Raw genomic sequence first — 18,683 nt, forward strand, 5'->3', positions numbered from 1 at the left:
ATTTGCTCTCTACATCTGTGTCTCCACCCCTGCCCTGCAAACCGGTTCATCTGTACCATTTTTCTAGATTCCACGTATATGCGTTAATATATATTTGTTTTTCTGTTTCTGACTTACTTCACTCTGTATGACAGTCTCTAGGTCCATCCACGTCTCTACAAATGACCCAGTTTCATTCTTTTTTATGGCTGAGTAACATTCCATTGTATATATGTACCACAACTTCTTTATCCATTCGTCTGTCAATGGGCATTTAGGTTGCTTCCATGACCTGGAGATTGTAAATAGTGCTGCAGTAAACATTGGGGTGCATGTGTCTTTTTGAATTATGGTTTTCTCTGGGTAAATGCCCAGTAGTGGGATTGCTGGGTCATATGGTAGTTCTATTTTTAGTTTTTTAAGGAACCTCCATACTGTTCTCCATAGTGGCTGTGTCAATTTACATTCCCACCAACAGTGCAAGGGGGTTCCCTTTTCTCCACACTCTCTCCAGCATTTGTTGTTTGTAGATTTTCTGATGATGCCCATTCTAACTGGTGTGAGGTGATACCTCACTGTAGTTTTGACTTGCATTTCTCTAATAATTAGTGATGTTGAGAAGCTTTTCATGTGCTTCTTGGCCATCTGTATGTCTTCTTTGGAGAAATGTCTATTTAGGTCTTCTGCCCATTTTTGGATTGAGTTGTTTGTTTTTTTTAATGTTGAGTTGCATGAGCTATTTATATATTTTGGAGATTAATCCTTTGTCCGTTGATTTGTTTGCAAATATTTTCTCCCATTCTGAGGGTTGTCTTCTCGTCTTGTTTATGGTTTCCTTTGCTGTGCAAAAGCTTTTAAGTTTCATTAGGTCCCATTTGTTTATTTTTGTTTTTATTTCCATTACTCTAGGAGGTGGGTCAAAAAAGATCTTGCTGTGATTTATGTCAAAGAGTGTTCTTCCTATGTTTTCCTCTAAGAGTTTTATAGTGTCTGGTCTTACATTTAGGTCTCTAATTTATTTTGAGTTTATTTTTGTGTATGGTGTTAGGGAGTGTTCTAATTTCATTCTTTTACATGTAGCTGTCCAGTTTTCCCAGCACCACTTATTGAAGAGACTGTCTTTTCTCCGTTGTATATCCTTGCCTCCTTTGTCATAGATTAGTTGACCATAGGTGCGTGGGTTTATCTCTGGGCTTTCTATCCTGTTCCATTGATCTATATTTCTGTTTTTGTGCCAGTACCATACTGTCTTGATTACTGTAGCTTTGTAGTATAGTCTGAAGTCGGGGAGTCTGATTCCTCCAGCTCCATTTTTTTCCCTCAAGATTGCTTTGGCTATTCAGGGCCTTTTGTGTCTCCATACAAAATTTTAAGATTTTTTGTTCTGGTTCTGTAAAAAATGTCATTGGTAATTTGATAGGGATTGCATTGAATCTGTAGATTGCTTTGGGTAGTAGAGTCATTTTCACAATATTGATTCTTCCAATCCAAGAACATGGTATGTCTCTCCATCTGTCTGTGTCATCTTTGATTTCTTTCATCAGTGTCTTAACAGGTCCTTTGTCTCCTTAGGTAGGTTTATTGCTAGGTATTTTATTCTTTTTGTTGCAGTGGTGAATGGTATTGTTTCCTTGGATTTCTCTTTCTGATCTTTCATTGTTAGTATATAGGAATGCAAGAGATTTCTGTGCATTAATTTTGTATCCTGCAACTTTACCAGGTTCACTGATTAGCTCTAGCAGTTTTCTGGTGGTATCTTTAGGATTCTCTATGTATAGTATCATGTCATCTGCAAACAGTGAAAGTTTTACTTCTTCATTTCCTGTTTGTATTCCTTTCATTTCTTTTTCTTCCCTGATTGCCATGGCTAGTGACCTCTGCTTCTGTCACCACATCTCCATTTGTAAGGACCCTTCTGATTACATTGGACCCATCCAGATAATCCAGGATGATGTCCCCATCTCAAGATTCTTAATCAGATATGCAAAGTCCCTTTTGCCATGGTTTCACAGATTAGGACCTGGATATCTTTGAGGGGGCATTACTCTGCCTACCATATACCCTCATCTTATCAAACAGAACATTTTAGCTCTCCACCCTCCAGGCTGGCCTGCATGCTGAAAGACTCATTAAACAGAGATTCTTACCCTTTATTTAACTGCTCTGAGATTTCTAGCTTTATTTTTCTCCTCCCCTTCTAGTCATACCAAATGAAAAATATAGTAAGAAGATGGTTTTTTAAAAAAGATTGTTTCCCTCTGAAATAAATTTTCTCACCTCAACTCCCTTACTCCCAAAATGCTGAAATGGTTACAGTGCTTGGGTTTTAAACAATATATATTTCCATTATATTCCATTAAATGATTATGTGAAAATTCCCTTTAGTCAGTTGTTACCTTCTAGAAATTACAGACATTTGGCTTTTTTTTTCCTTTCTTCCTTTTTTTTTTTTTTTTTTTTAGCCTTAAGTAGCAGTGCTGAGAAAGTGCAATTTCCAAAGCATCCATATTTATACCTAGGAGATATATCAGTAGAATCTGGCCAAATATATTTTAAACTAAATAAAAATTTCTAACTCTTAAGATGTCCATAAATGTTCTTTTTCATTTCGAAGTACATATGATCATTCAGACTCCCTATTCCCATTGAGAACAGAAAGAGGTTTATTAAAGCTTGAATAAGAGATTCAAGAAAGTTTATTCTGGCCGCTTCACTAAATATTATTAAATTAGGCTTCACAGGAAAGGTCCTAGAGTGAGATCTGAGAAGAGGGAGAGTCGAATGGATCAGATAAGATCTTTATTTTTTTTAAAGTCAGTATTGACAATGCAAGAGGATTGTAAATAATAAATGCATCAACAGTATTATATTCTGCAAAAGAGAGGCACATGTCTATTTCTAAACTGTTCTGATTCTGGAAAAAACTGGAATATCATGTTCCATTCTAAGCTGGGGCACATCCAGGGCAGAATAAATAGGGTGGTGAAGAGCCTGGGGACCATGAAATATAAAAATAGTCTAAAAATAGCAGTTGCTGACTTGGAAAAGTTAAGGATAGTGGATCCATTCAGTCTACCAGAACTGAACCACTGCCATGTGGGTAAGGCGTAGACTTAATCCTTGGTGGCTTCAGCTTGTCATCCTCTGGTCCTTCTTCCACACTACTGCTCAGAGGATTTTTCAAGACAAATCTTAATATTTCACTATCTGTTGCTACTCCCCCCGTGAGCAAGCAGGTATGTAGCCAGTCTCCAGGCCAATTAAGAGGGTCTGAGTGTCTGAGGACCAGATAGGACCCAAACCCCCATGAGATGGCATTCAGGGGAGCTGGATGCCCTCAGAAGGAGTTAAGGGCCATCACCATCAATTATGATGACCCTTGTGACAACAGATCACAGCCCTAATTAAAGATTCTGAAACATGCCATGTTTTCTCTCCCACCTCTATGCTTCTGTTTACGATGTTTCCTCACCCTGGAAGGTAGTCGTGTCACTAACTTCTCATCATTCTACAGGACCTAAATGAAGTTTTACCATGTCTGAAAGCTTTCCCGGAGGATCATCTTCCAGTTTTCCCCAGATAAGTTGGGTGCCCCTTCCTCTATATTAAAATACCACCTTGCACAAACCTTTTACAGAAAGTAATGAATTGCTTTGCCGTCACTGATGTACTTGACAGCAGGACATATGAGCCTAATCTGGGACACATCTGTATATGAGGGGGCGTTTATTTGTATAAGCTGACGTGCATGGAGGGGAAGGGACTGGGAGGAGGAGGTCTTGAGCATCTGAGTCTGGTGGCTAAGATGGAAGAAAGGTGGAGAAATCAAAAGAACAACTTAGTGGCTAGCTCTCAATCTGGGGACTGGTTCCTAAGCCTGGCCCCATGGACTAAGTCCGAGTCCTGTGGAGAAAGAAAGGCTTTAGGAACTAAAAGACTTGTAAAAAAAAATGAGGTACATGCAGGACTGATTAGGGGTCAGGCAACAAACTATAGCACATGGTAGGGAAAGTGAACCTTCTTTCCACTTCTGCACTGACTACCGAGCCCTGCTTAGATTTGGAAAGGCCACCAGTGCATCTGAGACAGTGCCCGGGGAGCTGTGGCACAGCGGTGGTGAGGAGTCCAGTTATGCCCATGGGAATTCTGCAGTGGGCCAGGAAGCCCATGTCCAGCAGATGCTGCTCTGCCATGTTTAGAGGAAGAGGACTTAGGAACACTTGGAAGAAATGATGAGTGAGCAATAAAAAAATTTTTTTTAATCTTGGGGATTCCCAGAGCTACTTCAAGAGTGACTTTTGCAAAGGGCTTGGGTTCTTACACTACAAGGGAGAAATGACCAAGCAGCCAAGTATAGATTATCACCGTTACAGTGACTCTATTTATAGCCATGGTCTGGAGGCCTGGTGAAATCCAGGTATGGTTATATTATATTCTTAACCCACTCCTACCCCTGTTCATTGGCCTTGAGATCCTTGAGGGCAGAGACTGCTGATTAAAAAAAAAAAATCTCTGTAGCCCCATTACCTATGAGAGAGTAGGTACTCATCATATGGCTGTTGAATGAAGTAATAAAATTAATGAAAGGATAACTATCTCCAAAGGACAAATTTAGGACAAAGAGGTGGAAGTTACAGAAATGTGATTCAACCTAAAATGCCTTTCTAACAATTAGAACTCCCTATCAGTAGAAAAAGCCCACTGTGACATAGTGAGAATCTTATCACTAGAAGAGTCATCAAGGATGTCCCAGAGGAGGTAAACACCACATGAAGAAAGACAGATCAAATCATTTCCAACTTTCAAACTGCTTGGTATTAATTACATGGAGACCAAGAGGAGACTGGCCATGACAAAAGGGTTAGCCGCATAAGACAGGAGGCAGAAATGATGAGTCAACAACAAAATTGGTTTTTAAAAAAGTCTTCAAGGACTATCTATAAAAATCAGCAAGCTTTAAATCAAAGTTCATCAGAATTAAACTAATGCCCTGAAACACTGTTGCATGAAACCCTAGACATTATCTTCAAGAGCTATCCTACTAAAACTCTGAATGATGTCCAGAGGACTAAGGTATCCAATGGACATTATCTATAGAGAAGATGTTAAGTGATGAAGGTTAAAGGAAAGATTTATAACGTGTTGAGAGCAGGCTGTGAGTTGTAGACTCATAGCCTGTTTCAATGTCTCTTCCACGGCCGCTGGCAAAGTAAATGCTAGAGCCACTTGTCTTTATTCCTTTAACATCCAGTAAATGATCAAAGGAGCCCACATCTACATGAGGAAAATTACTAGACAATACAGGAAAGGTCTTCTGAAATAAATGGACATTCTACATAAAGGCCACAAATAGAACGATGGAGAGTACTATCTCATAATGTCAAAGTTCAAAGGCACTTTTCAAATGTCTCTTTAAAGAAAATCTGACCTTTCTTTCTTTCTTTCTTTCTTTCTTTTTTTATTATCAGAAGTTTGCCAAGAGCAGTATGGGCCTTGGGTCATTTCATTTTGACATGGAAGTTCTCTCAGCATTAAAAATAATGAAATATTTAACTCTGCAGTGACCATGAGGACACATTCAGTAGTTAAAAAAAAACGAAAGAACAATATTAAAACATTAGGATTTCAAAGGAAGGCTTTTCTCCCTCATATATGAGAGAGAGAACCTATATGAGGCCATAACTAGCTAAAGGACTAAGTACAAATAGATATTTTTAAATGTATTTCATGATATTTTACATGAAATTTTTAGGAAAATGGCTGAATACACCACTAGTAACTCTATGTCTAAATCTTTTTTGGGTATAGATTAGCTGACATTAAACATAGATGTGAACATACATTTTCACGAAAACAAAAACCTCTTACAAAAGACCTCGTTTCCCATTTTAAAGTATAATTTACAAACAGTAAAATTTATGCTTTTTAAGCACATAGTTCTGCAAGTTTTGACAAATGCAGTTGTATAACTGCCACCACAAGCAAGATGGAGAACGGTTCCTTCACCACTCAAAATTCCCCTGTACCCCCTCATAGTAAACCCTTCTCTCTATCTCCATACCCTGGCAACTACTGATCTGCTTTCTGTTCCTATAATTTTGCCTTTTCAAGAATGCTCTATAATTGGAATTAGAAATAGACTCTTTTAAATTTCATACACTTGATAAAAAGTGAAGCAACTAAAGTGCCCATTTTAATGTACTTATTTCTATTTTCTGAACTTAAAGGCAATAATAAGTACAAAAAATCAAATTACCCTCAAATATTACATCTTGAAACAGGTGTTACCCAAGGAGCCTTTTGAATATACAGATCTTTAGGACTTCACCTGCAACATATTGAATCAAAAGCACTCATGTGGGTCCTGAGAATTTAGTTTTTATTCAGTTCTCCAAGCTTGATTCTGATTGATCCAGCCAGATTGGGAAACAATCCAGCAGACATTCACTATATGAGATTAATTACCAGACTGTAAATTATATGTGGCAATGGGATCAAAATTCAGAGATTGGGAGGGTTTTATGCAGGTGATCTTGTCCTGAGATGTGGCTACCATTGACTGGCTGCAGGGCCTTGAACAAGTCACTTAAACTCACTGAACCTTGGCTTTCTCCTCTGTCACGCATGGGTAATGATGCCTACTTCATCAGGTTATCTGGGGGGATTCAATGCATATAAAGCATTTATCTAGCTGGTATTATCTAGCTGGTATTACCATAGCTGGTATTGTCATCATTATCATCATCATGCTTTACTTGTCCTTCTCCATATTTCTGCATTTTGGTCAATTTCACTATTTTTTTAGCCCTTCTTCTAGAGGTGACCAAAGTAAAGAGAATCCATTTTTGTAGTAACCAAACTATTATTCAGGGTAGTGCAAAGCTAACAGAAATTCACTGATTGTCCCCAACCCTTACTTTCACCCTGCTACAGCCTTAAAGATACCAATGGGGACAAAAAGTGAATTACTAGAAACTCTTAGTCTTTTCCCCAAGGGGTATTGGTCAAACACAAGCAAACAAAAGAGAAGAAGACAAACGAGGGACCAGAATAAAGCAAAAAAAAAAAAAAAGGTTATCTATGCAGTTATGGAATATCTAAAAATCGACTTTATTCATTAGCAGCGTTAGATGTACATACATGTATTTTTATGTATAGTTTTAATTTAAGTCCTGAAATACAGAAGAGTGATGATATTTGGCTGCACTTGCTGATCTAAAGAAAGAAAAACTCTTATCCTCAGAAATTATGCAATGCTACCAACACCACGGATCGAAGATGAGGATTAAAGACAAAACTGAAACTCGTAAGCCCTACCTGTTCTCAGCATCGGCACTGCACTTTGGGGACAGCAATTCAAAGGATTTGGTAAACTTCACCACCTGTCACACAGAAAGACAATAAATCCAAGTCAGTTAAAGCCTTCTCACAGTTTAAAATATTCCAATAAACATTTTTCATCTTTATAATGACTATTACAATAATTGGAGATTAAAGAGAGATTTTAAGTGGAGAAATCCCGAGGGATAAGAGAAAGTTTTATCCTACATTTTGTACTTTATTTCTTACATGGCATATATTGCCCAAGTTTTAATACATTTCTCAATATGTATATATTTTTACAATAAGGTGTAAAAATCCTGTGGTGGTCGGGCAAAGGGACATCTCATTTGAAAATAATTTTTTTACTGCCCTTTTAACAACCCAGTCACCATCCACGGAGAACCTGGTAGAGACAAAACATCTTTCAAAAGGTTGCCCTCCATCAACCCCAGGTTCCTGAAATTACCTCCCCTGGCTTATCACTGTCCTCAGGTGAATGTTTTTCTGTCACCTGCAAAGGGTAACGAAGAGGAAGACACTTAAGATCATCCCTAGTATGGACACTTCCTCCCTTACCTGCCCAGTGAAATTGGCACAATCAGTTCAAGATCCTGATCAAGACCTATTACACTGAAAGGTAATTTATAGGCACAGAAAATGCAAAGGCAGTTTTTCTTATCATTAGCTACTATTGAGTTCTTACTATAAACCAGGCCCTACATCAGAAGCTTCTTTGACTATTTAATTTCCCTATTACAACTCTATGAAGTGGGGATTTTTATCTTCAGTATATAGATGAGGAAACCAACCCATAACTTTTAAGAAACTTACACTGTTTCACACAACTAAATGGGGCCACTGGGATTAAAGCAAGTCTGCATGACTCTAGAGTGTCAGTTTTTTCAACAATGCTAAAAATATTGAGTGGGAAAGGCACCATTTCTGGTCCTCTTTTGACAAGATATACCACATGATAGAAAAAGGAGGCCTTATACTGAAAGGAGTCATCTGAATGTCACTGGATGCTTCCAAGGTTGACATTTAGATTTGCCTTAGCCAGATGCAGTCATGCTTCAAAGGCCGTTTAAATTAACCACTTATAAGGAATTGATGGGCACTTGAGAAAATGACTTGGGAACAGGGAATAGATTAAATATTAAAACAGCTTTATCAGTGAGGTAATGAACCCATACTAAAAAAATGCAACATTAAGGAAAAGATAAAAGCCCATCACAAAGAAAATTGTGTGTGACTAGCAGGGCAGTGACAATAGCTCAACTAAAAGGAAATACCCTTGACAACTATAGGACATATTTCATTTCATATTCTAATGTGAAACAAGCCTCTACAGAATTACTCATTGCGGCAAATTTTATTTTCCAGAGATGGCCACAGCAATATCTCCTATCCCACATTCTTCTCTACAATATGACCCTGCCACCTTCCTACCAAGTGGTAGGGTCTATGTTTCCTCCCCTTGAATCTAGGTGGGCTTCAGACCACTACAACAAATATAATGTATAGAAGAAAGGCTATGCACCTTCTGAAGTTGTCATAAAAGGCAATGCAGCTTCTGCCTCATCTGACTGGAATACTTGTGCCTGGAGCCCTGAGCCACCATGTCGTAAGTCCAACTACCCTGAGGACACTATGCTGAAAGGGAGCCAACCATACAGAGGAGTCACATGTAGATGCTCTGGTCAGCAGCTCCAGTCTTTAAGCCCTCCCAGCCCAGGTGCCAGACATAAAAGCAAACAAACCTTCAGATGATTCTAGTTCCCAGCCATTAAGTCACCCCTGATCTCCAACAGTGGTTCCAGATATCCTGGAAAGAGGTAAACCATCCTGGCTATTCCCTCTCCAAATTCTTGATCCACAGGATCAGGTTAAACCAACATGGTTGGTTTAAGCCTCTCAATGTTAGGCTTATTTGTTACACAGCAAAAGTAACTAGAACACTTATCTTAATTGAGAGCTTAAACAGAAACCAATCACTTAGAACACAGAAATCTTGACCTAGCTGCAATAATCTTGGGGTCTCACAAGGCCAACAAGCCACAAATAGACTCTTTGCTATCACCAAATAATAAATTCCTCAAACCATACCCTAAATAATTCTTAAAGTTAAAACAATAATAGGATAATAAGTAGAAGCATTTCATTTATGCTTGCAGAATGGGAAATTGTTACAGATTTTAAAAGAGAAAGTCATATCTCTACTTTGATCTCTCATCATTTGTGATTTCTTTCCATTATTTTGTTAGATGACAGTACATTCTTCTACTTTTTAATCATGTTTTAGGCTGTTGCTATGAACTGAATGTTTGTGTCCCCCCAAAATTCGTATGTTGAAACCCTAATCCTCAATGTGATGGTATTTGGAGATGGGGCCTTTGAGAGGTTATTAGGTTGTGAGGGTGCAGCCTCAAAAGGGGATTAGTACTTTTAAAGAAGACAGAGAGAGCTTGCTTCTTCTTCTCTTCTCTGCTATGTGAGGATACAACGAGAACATGGCCATCTACAAACCAGGAAGGGTGGCCACACCAAACACTGGATCTGCCAGTGTCTTGATCTTCGATTTCCCTTTCCCAGCCTCCAGAACTGGGAGAAATACATGTTTGTTATTTAAGCCACCCAGTCTATGATAATTTGCGATAGCAGCTCAAACTGACTAAGACAACCATATCCTACCATTTTACTGCAAATCTGTATGAGGCATTTTGCATACATTATGACCAATCCTTTATGTACGTATCGATGCTTACAACATCCTGGCAAGGTAGGTATTATTATCCCCATTTTCCTGAAAGAAAATGAAGGCTTAGAGGGGCTAAGTGGTTTCCTGGAAACCATATAACCAAAACGTTACAGAATTGGGATTTGAACCATGTCGGTCTGATTCCACAGCTTCTAATTTCCCCACTACTCACTGCTTTCATAAACATGAGCAAGTAGCATTGAAAGAGAAAATTATTTGGACATGACTCCTTCAGAGCCAGAATACTTAGATAAATTCTGCCTTTATTTATTAATTCTATGAATATTTATTGAGTACCTACTATATACCTGAATCTGAATAAACATAGACTAAAAGTAACTTGAAGTAAAACACTTGGCTTGATATAAAATAAATCAAGTTACCAATCAACTAATAATTGTTTTTGCATTTGGAAATCAAGAAGGATATAGCTTTTAATTTCCAGACTTGATAGATGAGATTAAACTCTCCAATATTACTAAGAATACTTTATTTGGCTTAATTTTCACTGCTGATTAGAATACTTTACAACTCTGAAAGGACAGATATTAATTTCTGAAAAACTGATATCCACTGGGTGGTAAAAGGGGGAGTAAACCCCCTTGGTGGGGTTTTAGAGGATCACTCTAACACGGCCACAGAGATTACACTCAGAAACGCATGTGAAATTAAAGGGTTTATTATATTCACAGGTCCTAGAGAGGGGGGCACAGTATGCCCAAAGGACCACAGAAAGTCACCCAAAGCTCAAAGTTTGGTCACTGCAGGCAGGTAGACAGCAGAGCAAGGACCCACGGGTAACTGACTTTATAGAGGGTCATAGGTAGGGTAACTTGTGGCACTCAGGAAGCATTCCCCTTGGGTAATTTGAATGTGACTGGGTCTACATGGAAAGGAGACAAGTGGTAAAATGAGGAAGTCATCATGAGGCTTGTGGCTTGAGTACACATGTTGACGATGGGTACCCAGAAGTGGGCAATAACTAAGTAGAAGTTCAAAACAAGCAAGGCAAGGGCTGTCACTCAGGAAGCCACTGAGGCAACAAAGAACAGCTTGACATTACAAAAATGATTTTTGTCCTAGAGCAATGCAAATGAATTTTACCCAAGCAGAAATGTGAATGGCTTCTGTGCAGTAGAAAAGATAAGCCTATAATTACAATTTTATTGTCCTGGATGATTGTAAGCATTTTTAAACTCTAACCTAGCAATCTTGTGCCTGCATTCGTCCGGTGTCTGTTTTAGAACGGAATACTACCTTGCTGGCTTCTCTCATTAATGTGTTAACTACCTCTTTGATACTTGCTTGTTTTAGATTTGTGCAAGGGTTAGGTTTTTAACTTTTTGAAAACGGTTATTTGACACAACAAATATGTACTGAGTGTCTGTATGTGTCAAGTAGTGCAACAGGCACTGGGGCTACACAGTAAAAGTAAAAGAAAAAAAAAAAAAATCCCTGCATGCATGGAGGTTACTTTATGGTAGGGAGCTTAATTTGTCCTGGCTCATCAAAATTAGTGCTCCCTGGAATAAAAAGTGAACTTCTGCTCTCCATACCTTAAGAAATAAACCTGAAAAATACCTAGAGATTAAAAAAGAATAAAGATCTTTTAAGAATTAAAAAAAAAAAAACCCTCTGAGGGATAGAAGAAATGGAACAGAAAATCCTGAAATCTTAAAGCTATATAACTTACAGCTCTAGAATCACAAAGAGAATGGATAAGATAAACAAGTACCTCAGTGAAATGTCAGAATGTTTGAACTCTTGAAATGTAAGAGAGGACTTGTTAAAACTACCAAAAGGAAGAAATTCTTTTTTCTAAAATGTTTGAACTTTTTATTCTAACATAAATCACATGCTGAAAAGAAAAACAGGGTCAAATATTTTGTTTTATTTTATTTTTTGGTTTTAGTTTCTAAATTCCTTTTTAACGAGTAACGGGAAAGTCAAGGATTATGCATCTTTCAACTTTAGCACTCCATATCATGGAAAGTACTAGTTGTGTTCCCCAGTAAACCAGCCCATGGTGTCCTGATCAAAGTTCGATACTAGATTCATGAACCACAGTGTTGACCTTGTGTGTAGGAAGAAGTAAGCTTACCCAAAGAAAGGTCTGGCCTTTGCCCTTGTCTCCTGGGAGGTAACCTCTAAGCCCTTGGAATCTCCAGCCTGGATAAAAATGTCTTTGTTTACCTGGGTGCCTTGGGCCAGTCAGATAGTAACAATGTAACTTAGAGTGGTGGCTTTGAGCCACACCAACAATGTGATTTAGGGTGGAGCCTTTGGGTCACATGCTATCAGTTGACCTCTGGAGGGCAGGGAGACTGAGGGCAGCTATGAGGGTGGCCAAATAGGTTTTAGTGATCAAGCCCCAACGAAGACCCTGGATGCCAAGGCTCGGGTGACCTTCCCTGGCTGGCAATACTTCATGCATATTGAATACTTCATGCACACACAGTGATGTGTGCATCACTGCTGGGAGGAGTTAATGCTTTCCATGACTCCATGGACAGAGGACAACTGGAAGCACCACTTTTGGAACATTCCTGGACTGATCTCTCCCTTGGCTGACTTTAATTTGTATCTCTTCCCATAATAAACCATGACCATGTATATAACCGCTTTCAGTGAATTCTGTGAACCCTTCTAGCAAAATATTGAGTTTCAGAGTGGTCTTGGGAACTCTTGAACTTGTACTTGGTATCAGCAGTGAGGACAGTATTATAGACTATGTTCCCTAATTTCATACCTTGTATAATTCTTAGGTTCGCGTGTCTTTAGAAGAAAAATGAGGACAATACTAATGTTGCCTTGTCTTCGGCTACATACTGATCATCCAATGTGTATTAAGTACTGGACAGCATAGAGAGATAGAAAAGAAATAGTAAATAAGGTGCCCAACCTTTAAAGAATTAATATTTTAGAGAAGAAAAATTTTTTAACTTAAGGGTCAGAAAAACTTTCTTTATCTGTTGATGTGTTCCTTTTACTAAACCAAAGGAATTATAAAGCCTATTCATTTTTTTCTTTTACCTTGGCTGTTGAGAAGCTCAGAGAAAAGCCTTAGGTTCAAAGTTGTATCATTTTTTGCAGCACAATTTGGTTTTGAGTTTGTTGATTTGATTTCGTTGTACTTACAACATCTACTTTCTCTTTCTTCCTTTTAATTTGAAAATTTGCCTTTCATTCTGCTATGTGTCTGGAACACAATAAGCACTCAGAAAATATTTGTTCACTATGAATTTTTGTATTTTTGCTGAAGGGTGCCTTAAATGCTTTTGGCAATTAATTGAGTAAAAGTGTAAACAAAAAGGGGATGAAGTACTTACATACTTGAAAAATGTATGAAGTATATAAAAATACTTTTACACATGAAATCACATAAATTTGCTTATGTACAACTAATTACAGTTGAACAAAGCTATTATGGGCCATTAATTTGTGTAAAAGAGTATTTTTCAGAGGCTTGGGAAAGGAATCTGGAATGGTGGGTAAGAGAAATACAACATTTAAGGGTCTACAGCTGATAGCAAACAATGTAAGAATAAAAGAGAAGCAAGCTTGAGTCCCACCAAGAGAGTGACAAAATATAAGCCGAGCAATGAAACTGTGAAGACAAACACACTGCTGACTGTAAGCCAGATAAGATCAACGAAGTGGCAAAACACTAGCCTTGGATCCATGAGGTGCATAAAGTTAGTCTGGTTCCAAGCCATCAGACTATGAAGGGCTTCAAAAACATTCTAGAATAAATCTAAGATTGTCACAGAAATCCTAGTCTAAATCATATATTCAAGAACACAAGGTTGCTGGTGGAATCCCCCTACAAGTTCTCTGAATTTAGGGCAATCTGAGATTAGGCTCACAAGCAAATTAACCCTCAAAGTCACCAGAATATTGAGCCCTTAAGGTGACACACACATGGGCCTTGGTCCTTGAGGACAGCAAGGAACAGCAAAGAAGTATTACAGTTCTGGAGATGTAAACTATCTGCTTGCCTCCCATTCCTCCAGAGTGGGGTTGGGCAAAAAAACTCTGTAGGCCAAATTTGTCCCACCATCTGTTTTTATAAATAAAGTTTTATTTTAACAGAGCCCACTCATTCATTTAAATATTACCTATGGCTGCTTTTCGCTATGACAGTAGAGTTGAGTAGTTGTAATAGAGACCCTATGGGCCACAAAGCCTAAAATATTTACTAGCTGGTCCTTTGCAGAAAAAATTTGCTAACTTCTGGTCCAGAGAGATCTCTGAACCAAGTCAACTAGCTATTTTCTGCTGTTAATGGCTAATGATAGATTAAAGTATTCGTGTTCCCATGTAATTTATCTATAGTTCAGAAAGGAGAGTCCTGGAGTCAAAATCTTCTCATCTAAAACAACACTGTAATGACAGAAATTTTAGGCACCAGGGCGAGTGATGGGGGGTATATCTGAGGACATGCATATGTCCCACTTGTCATGGGACCATCCCAGTCTAATAAAGCCTGTTGTCATGCAATAATTATTAAAAGTACCTCCTTGCACTCTCAAAAATATCTTTGTTTGAAAAGCAAAACTCTAGGCAGACATGCCTCAAACAATTTATATTTTTAAAAGGAATTTATTAAAAATATAATGCATCCAGTGGAAAATTATTTATAGTCAGACACCTGGGTTAAAAAATGAAACAGCTAAAATTTTTTGATGCAATTTAATGGGGTATATAGTGTCACTGAGGAGATTATGACCAATAAAAAAATAGATGAAAGCACAAATAAATGAGAATAAAGTTCATGTTTTATTCTTGACTTGGACAAATTGAATGGTTCTTAGTTTCATTAATTTTTAAAAACTTATTCTCTAATTCCAATTCTGATTTTTATTATAGATGCACTAAATGAACATAGATTAAATAAATAAATACACACACATACACTAAGTAAAAAGAGAATCTTATACGAGAAATATCAGAAGTGGTTTATAGGTCAATGAAACTGAACAAATGGTTCCAAGCTCCTCTAGCTGTTGATCAGCCCTGGGCATTACACCCTGGGAAAGGCGGTACACACGCCACAGGGAAGTAAACAGAACATCCCCAAGCATCTCTGACTGTTCTTCGGAAACGCTCCACGGGCAGAAGTCTTTTTGATTTGGATATTTATCAAGCACTAGTTGGTCTGGTTGCTCTCTGTTTTTTTAATTTAAAAACAACTTAAAAAACAAAAACTATGCTCAAATAGATATTCCTGCTACCAAGAAGAAAATAGGAATGATCTAATAAGTAATCACCATTTTTTGGGTTTGAGTTTTCTTAATTCCTATTTTTCCATAAGAGGACTAATATATAGGGCAAAAGAATGAATTAAATGGCCATTCACTGCCATCCTTCTTGATTAATTCCTCTCTTACACCGATGAGTAATTTACTCTAGTCATTTATTCACTCAGTCAACATTTTCCAAATACTTAGGGTACCAGGCACTGTGACAGGGTCTGGAAATAACAAGAGGCATAAATCACGTCCTCTCCTTGTACTCACAACACAGTATGGAGGGAGAAACTGTTCACAAAGGTATAATCTCACCACAACATATGGTCAAAATTCTACAAGCACACAGAGGAGAGTGCTGAAGAAGTTTTCAGGTGAACTCTATCCTAAAGGGGGAGCAGGCATGCTCTAGGCTGAAAAGTGGGGAAAGTTTTCCAGGTTGAGGGACTAAATCAGTCAAGGTTTTGCCAGAAAACAGAGAGAACACTCAAAATGGTTTAACTGAAAGTAATTCAACAAAGGGACTAGGTACAGAAGCATGGGCAAGATTAAAAGAAACGAATAAGGAATGGTGAGGTACCCAGGGAGTAGACATTTGGAAAGTCATTAACACCCCTAGGTCTGAGGGGACACAGGAGAGAGTGACGGAGAGAAGGAGAGATGGAGGAAGGGAGGGGATAATGTTATTGGTGCCCCGGAGGAGCTGGGGCCGTGGAGAGGGGCCTTGGAAGAATTCAGCCACCTCTACAACTGACAGAGAAAGAACGAGGGGAATAACTACTCCCAGTAGCTCTCTCCTTCAGCTCTTAAATCTTCTGCTGCTTCCTCCTGTTTGTCAAATGCAACTGAAAGGCAAAGGACAAGAAAGCCCAAGTGGCGCAGTACATAGAAATCAGCCTTCAAAAGCACTTAGCTAAAGAAAGAAAAACCAACATGAGATGGGGGAATTGGGATTTGTAAAGAATAGTCAGTACAGAGGTGACAATGTTGAACTTTACCTAAGCCCTGCTCCCAAAAAAATGGTATAATGATGAAGAAATACCCCTACTGCTTTGTCTTCCAGATTTGGCTAACCTCAAAGAACCACCCTGCCCTAGAACATTCCAAACTAACACCTTTGTCCTCATGACTCCTCTGGGATGCACAAATGATACAGTTAACTCCTTTGTCTACATGCTTCTGTAGGACCCCAGGCACACTTTCTTTTCTTTGAGATGTTCCTCATAAATGAATGTTCTTCCTATTGCGATAGCCTATTGCAATAGACAGGCAGATGCATGTTTTAGAAAGATAACTAGAAGTAGTATTAAGAACTGACGAAAAGGAAGAGTGCCCTGTCTGCAAGTGAAGAAATGAGTGAAGAGGAAAATTTCCAAGTGAGAGACTAGTAAAGTCAGAGTAAAGAAAGTGGTAGAACGGGTGGGACGGAGGGGCTACAAATGATGCTTCAGCGTAGAGGCAACAGACCTTAGCAACAATTGAATGTAAATGGTAAGAAACACTCAGAGATTACTCTGTGGTTTTTAGCTTGAGTTACCCATTAACTGACATAGGAAACCTCAGAAGTGACAGGATGCGGTGGAGATGGACAGTGGGGACTAAAGTTCAGAAGTTGGAGACATATACACATACACACACACACACACACACACACACACACAAACATACATATATATTCACATACCTATATACATATATTTAACATATATAAATGATTAATGATGTGAGTTAATATATTGACATATAATTACTAATAAAGTGAGTCAATATATGCAAATACATAATATGATATATTAATGATTAATGATGTGAGTATATACATATGTATATACATACATATACATAACAATGTTTGGGTAATTCTTGGAATTCTTTTAGATACCTTCTATTCTGCACTCTGGAAAAAGCACTTGGAATAAAAATCAAATAGAATTTAATGGTTTCCTTACAGGGAGAAGGAAAATTAAAGAAAGTAGGATGGGGAAATGGAAGAGAAAGTGAAGTAGAAAGGAAAGCCTGAAGCAATTTTTACCATCCACTTAGGATAGTGGCTGTTTCAGAACAATCAGATGACAATTACTATCTCCATCTCTTCCTCTCAAGTGTTGGGTTCAGAAAGATCATCTAGTTTAATGGCTAAATTGTATGTGTATTCACATAAGAACCAGGAAGTTAAGGAACACATTAGAAAACAAGTGGAGCTTGTGCTTCATGGTTTAGAAAATAAACTCCAGAAACCAGTCTCATATTGATAAGCGCAGCTATAAAGGACTTCATGGAGTTCTGAACAACAAATAGCTGCCAGCCATCAGGATAGTCCATGAAAGAAGAACACATGTAAACACCAGTGCTGAGACAGCGCCTCAGGACAGAAGATTAAAATGTCTTCATTCACGCTTTCCTCGACTAAGTGCAAAAAGAAATAGCGATAATAGTAAGTATATGAGCTAGAAAAGAGCTAAGAGAAGTGATAGGAATTGCTTAGACAGGTTCATGGAATGGAATAACATTAAGCAGGGAATATTCAGTTCAAAGGACTAAATAGTTCTTAATGTTGACAGCAGCTAGCTATGGAACAATCTTTTTATTTTTTCAGTCTAGTGGAAAATACCACTGACAAAGTCACTTAAAATTGACTGACTGACAGAAAGAGAAAAACAAATACCGTAGGCTAACACATATATATGGAATCTAAAAAAAAAAAAAAGGTTCTGAAGAACCTAGGGGCAGGACAGGAATAAAGACGCAGACATAGAGAATGGACTTGAGGACACGGGGAGGGGGAAGGGTAAGCTGAGACAAAGTGAGAGAGTAGCATTGACATATATACACTACCAAATGTAAAATAGATAGCTAGTGGGAAGCAGCTGCATAGCACAGGGAGATCAGCTCGGTGCTTTGTGACCACCTAGAGGGGTGGGATAGGGAGGGTGGGAGGGAGATGCAAGAGGGAGGGGATATGGGGATATATGTATGCATATAGCTGATTCACTTTGTTATACAGCAGAAACTAACACAACATTGTAAAGCAATTATACTCCAATAAAGGTGTTAAAAAAATGGACTGAAACACTAAAGAAAAGCAAAAGAGGGTAAAACATTAATTTTGGCAGGAGAGAGGGCTAGAAAGGCATTCCTCATTTCTATTTTTGGCATCCACGGAGTAAACTGATCAGTTTACACCTGACTGCCCAGTTTAAAGACCATGAATGCAGTCTTAACACTGAGTTAAAATCTTGATGAATCAAAGCTTCTACAACTAGATTTAAATGTTTTTTTCTCCCTCTTTCCCTCAAATGTAGAGAGGCCATGAAATACCATACATCTGCAATAACCAGCTTTTAAAAATATACAAATCATACACACACAGAAAC

At 38.2% G+C, this 18,683-nt stretch overlaps 1 protein-coding gene across 1 annotated transcript in view; it reads right to left on the bottom strand.

Annotated features, from left to right (window-relative positions):
* PDE11A (phosphodiesterase 11A) overlaps nucleotides 1-18,683 on the bottom strand; it is a 430,340-nt gene that overhangs the window by 230,550 nt on the left and 181,107 nt on the right. Inside the window, exon 5 of the mRNA XM_082466844.1 lies at nucleotides 7,297-7,361. Within this exon, the coding sequence (XP_082322970.1) occupies nucleotides 7,297-7,361 (65 nt within the window). The remainder of the gene's footprint in view (nucleotides 1-7,296; nucleotides 7,362-18,683) is intronic.

The sequence above is a fragment of the Balaenoptera physalus genome, assembly GCF_965194825.1.
Source record: "Balaenoptera physalus genome assembly, chromosome: 6".
Classification (NCBI taxonomy): Eukaryota; Metazoa; Chordata; class Mammalia; order Artiodactyla; family Balaenopteridae; genus Balaenoptera; species Balaenoptera physalus.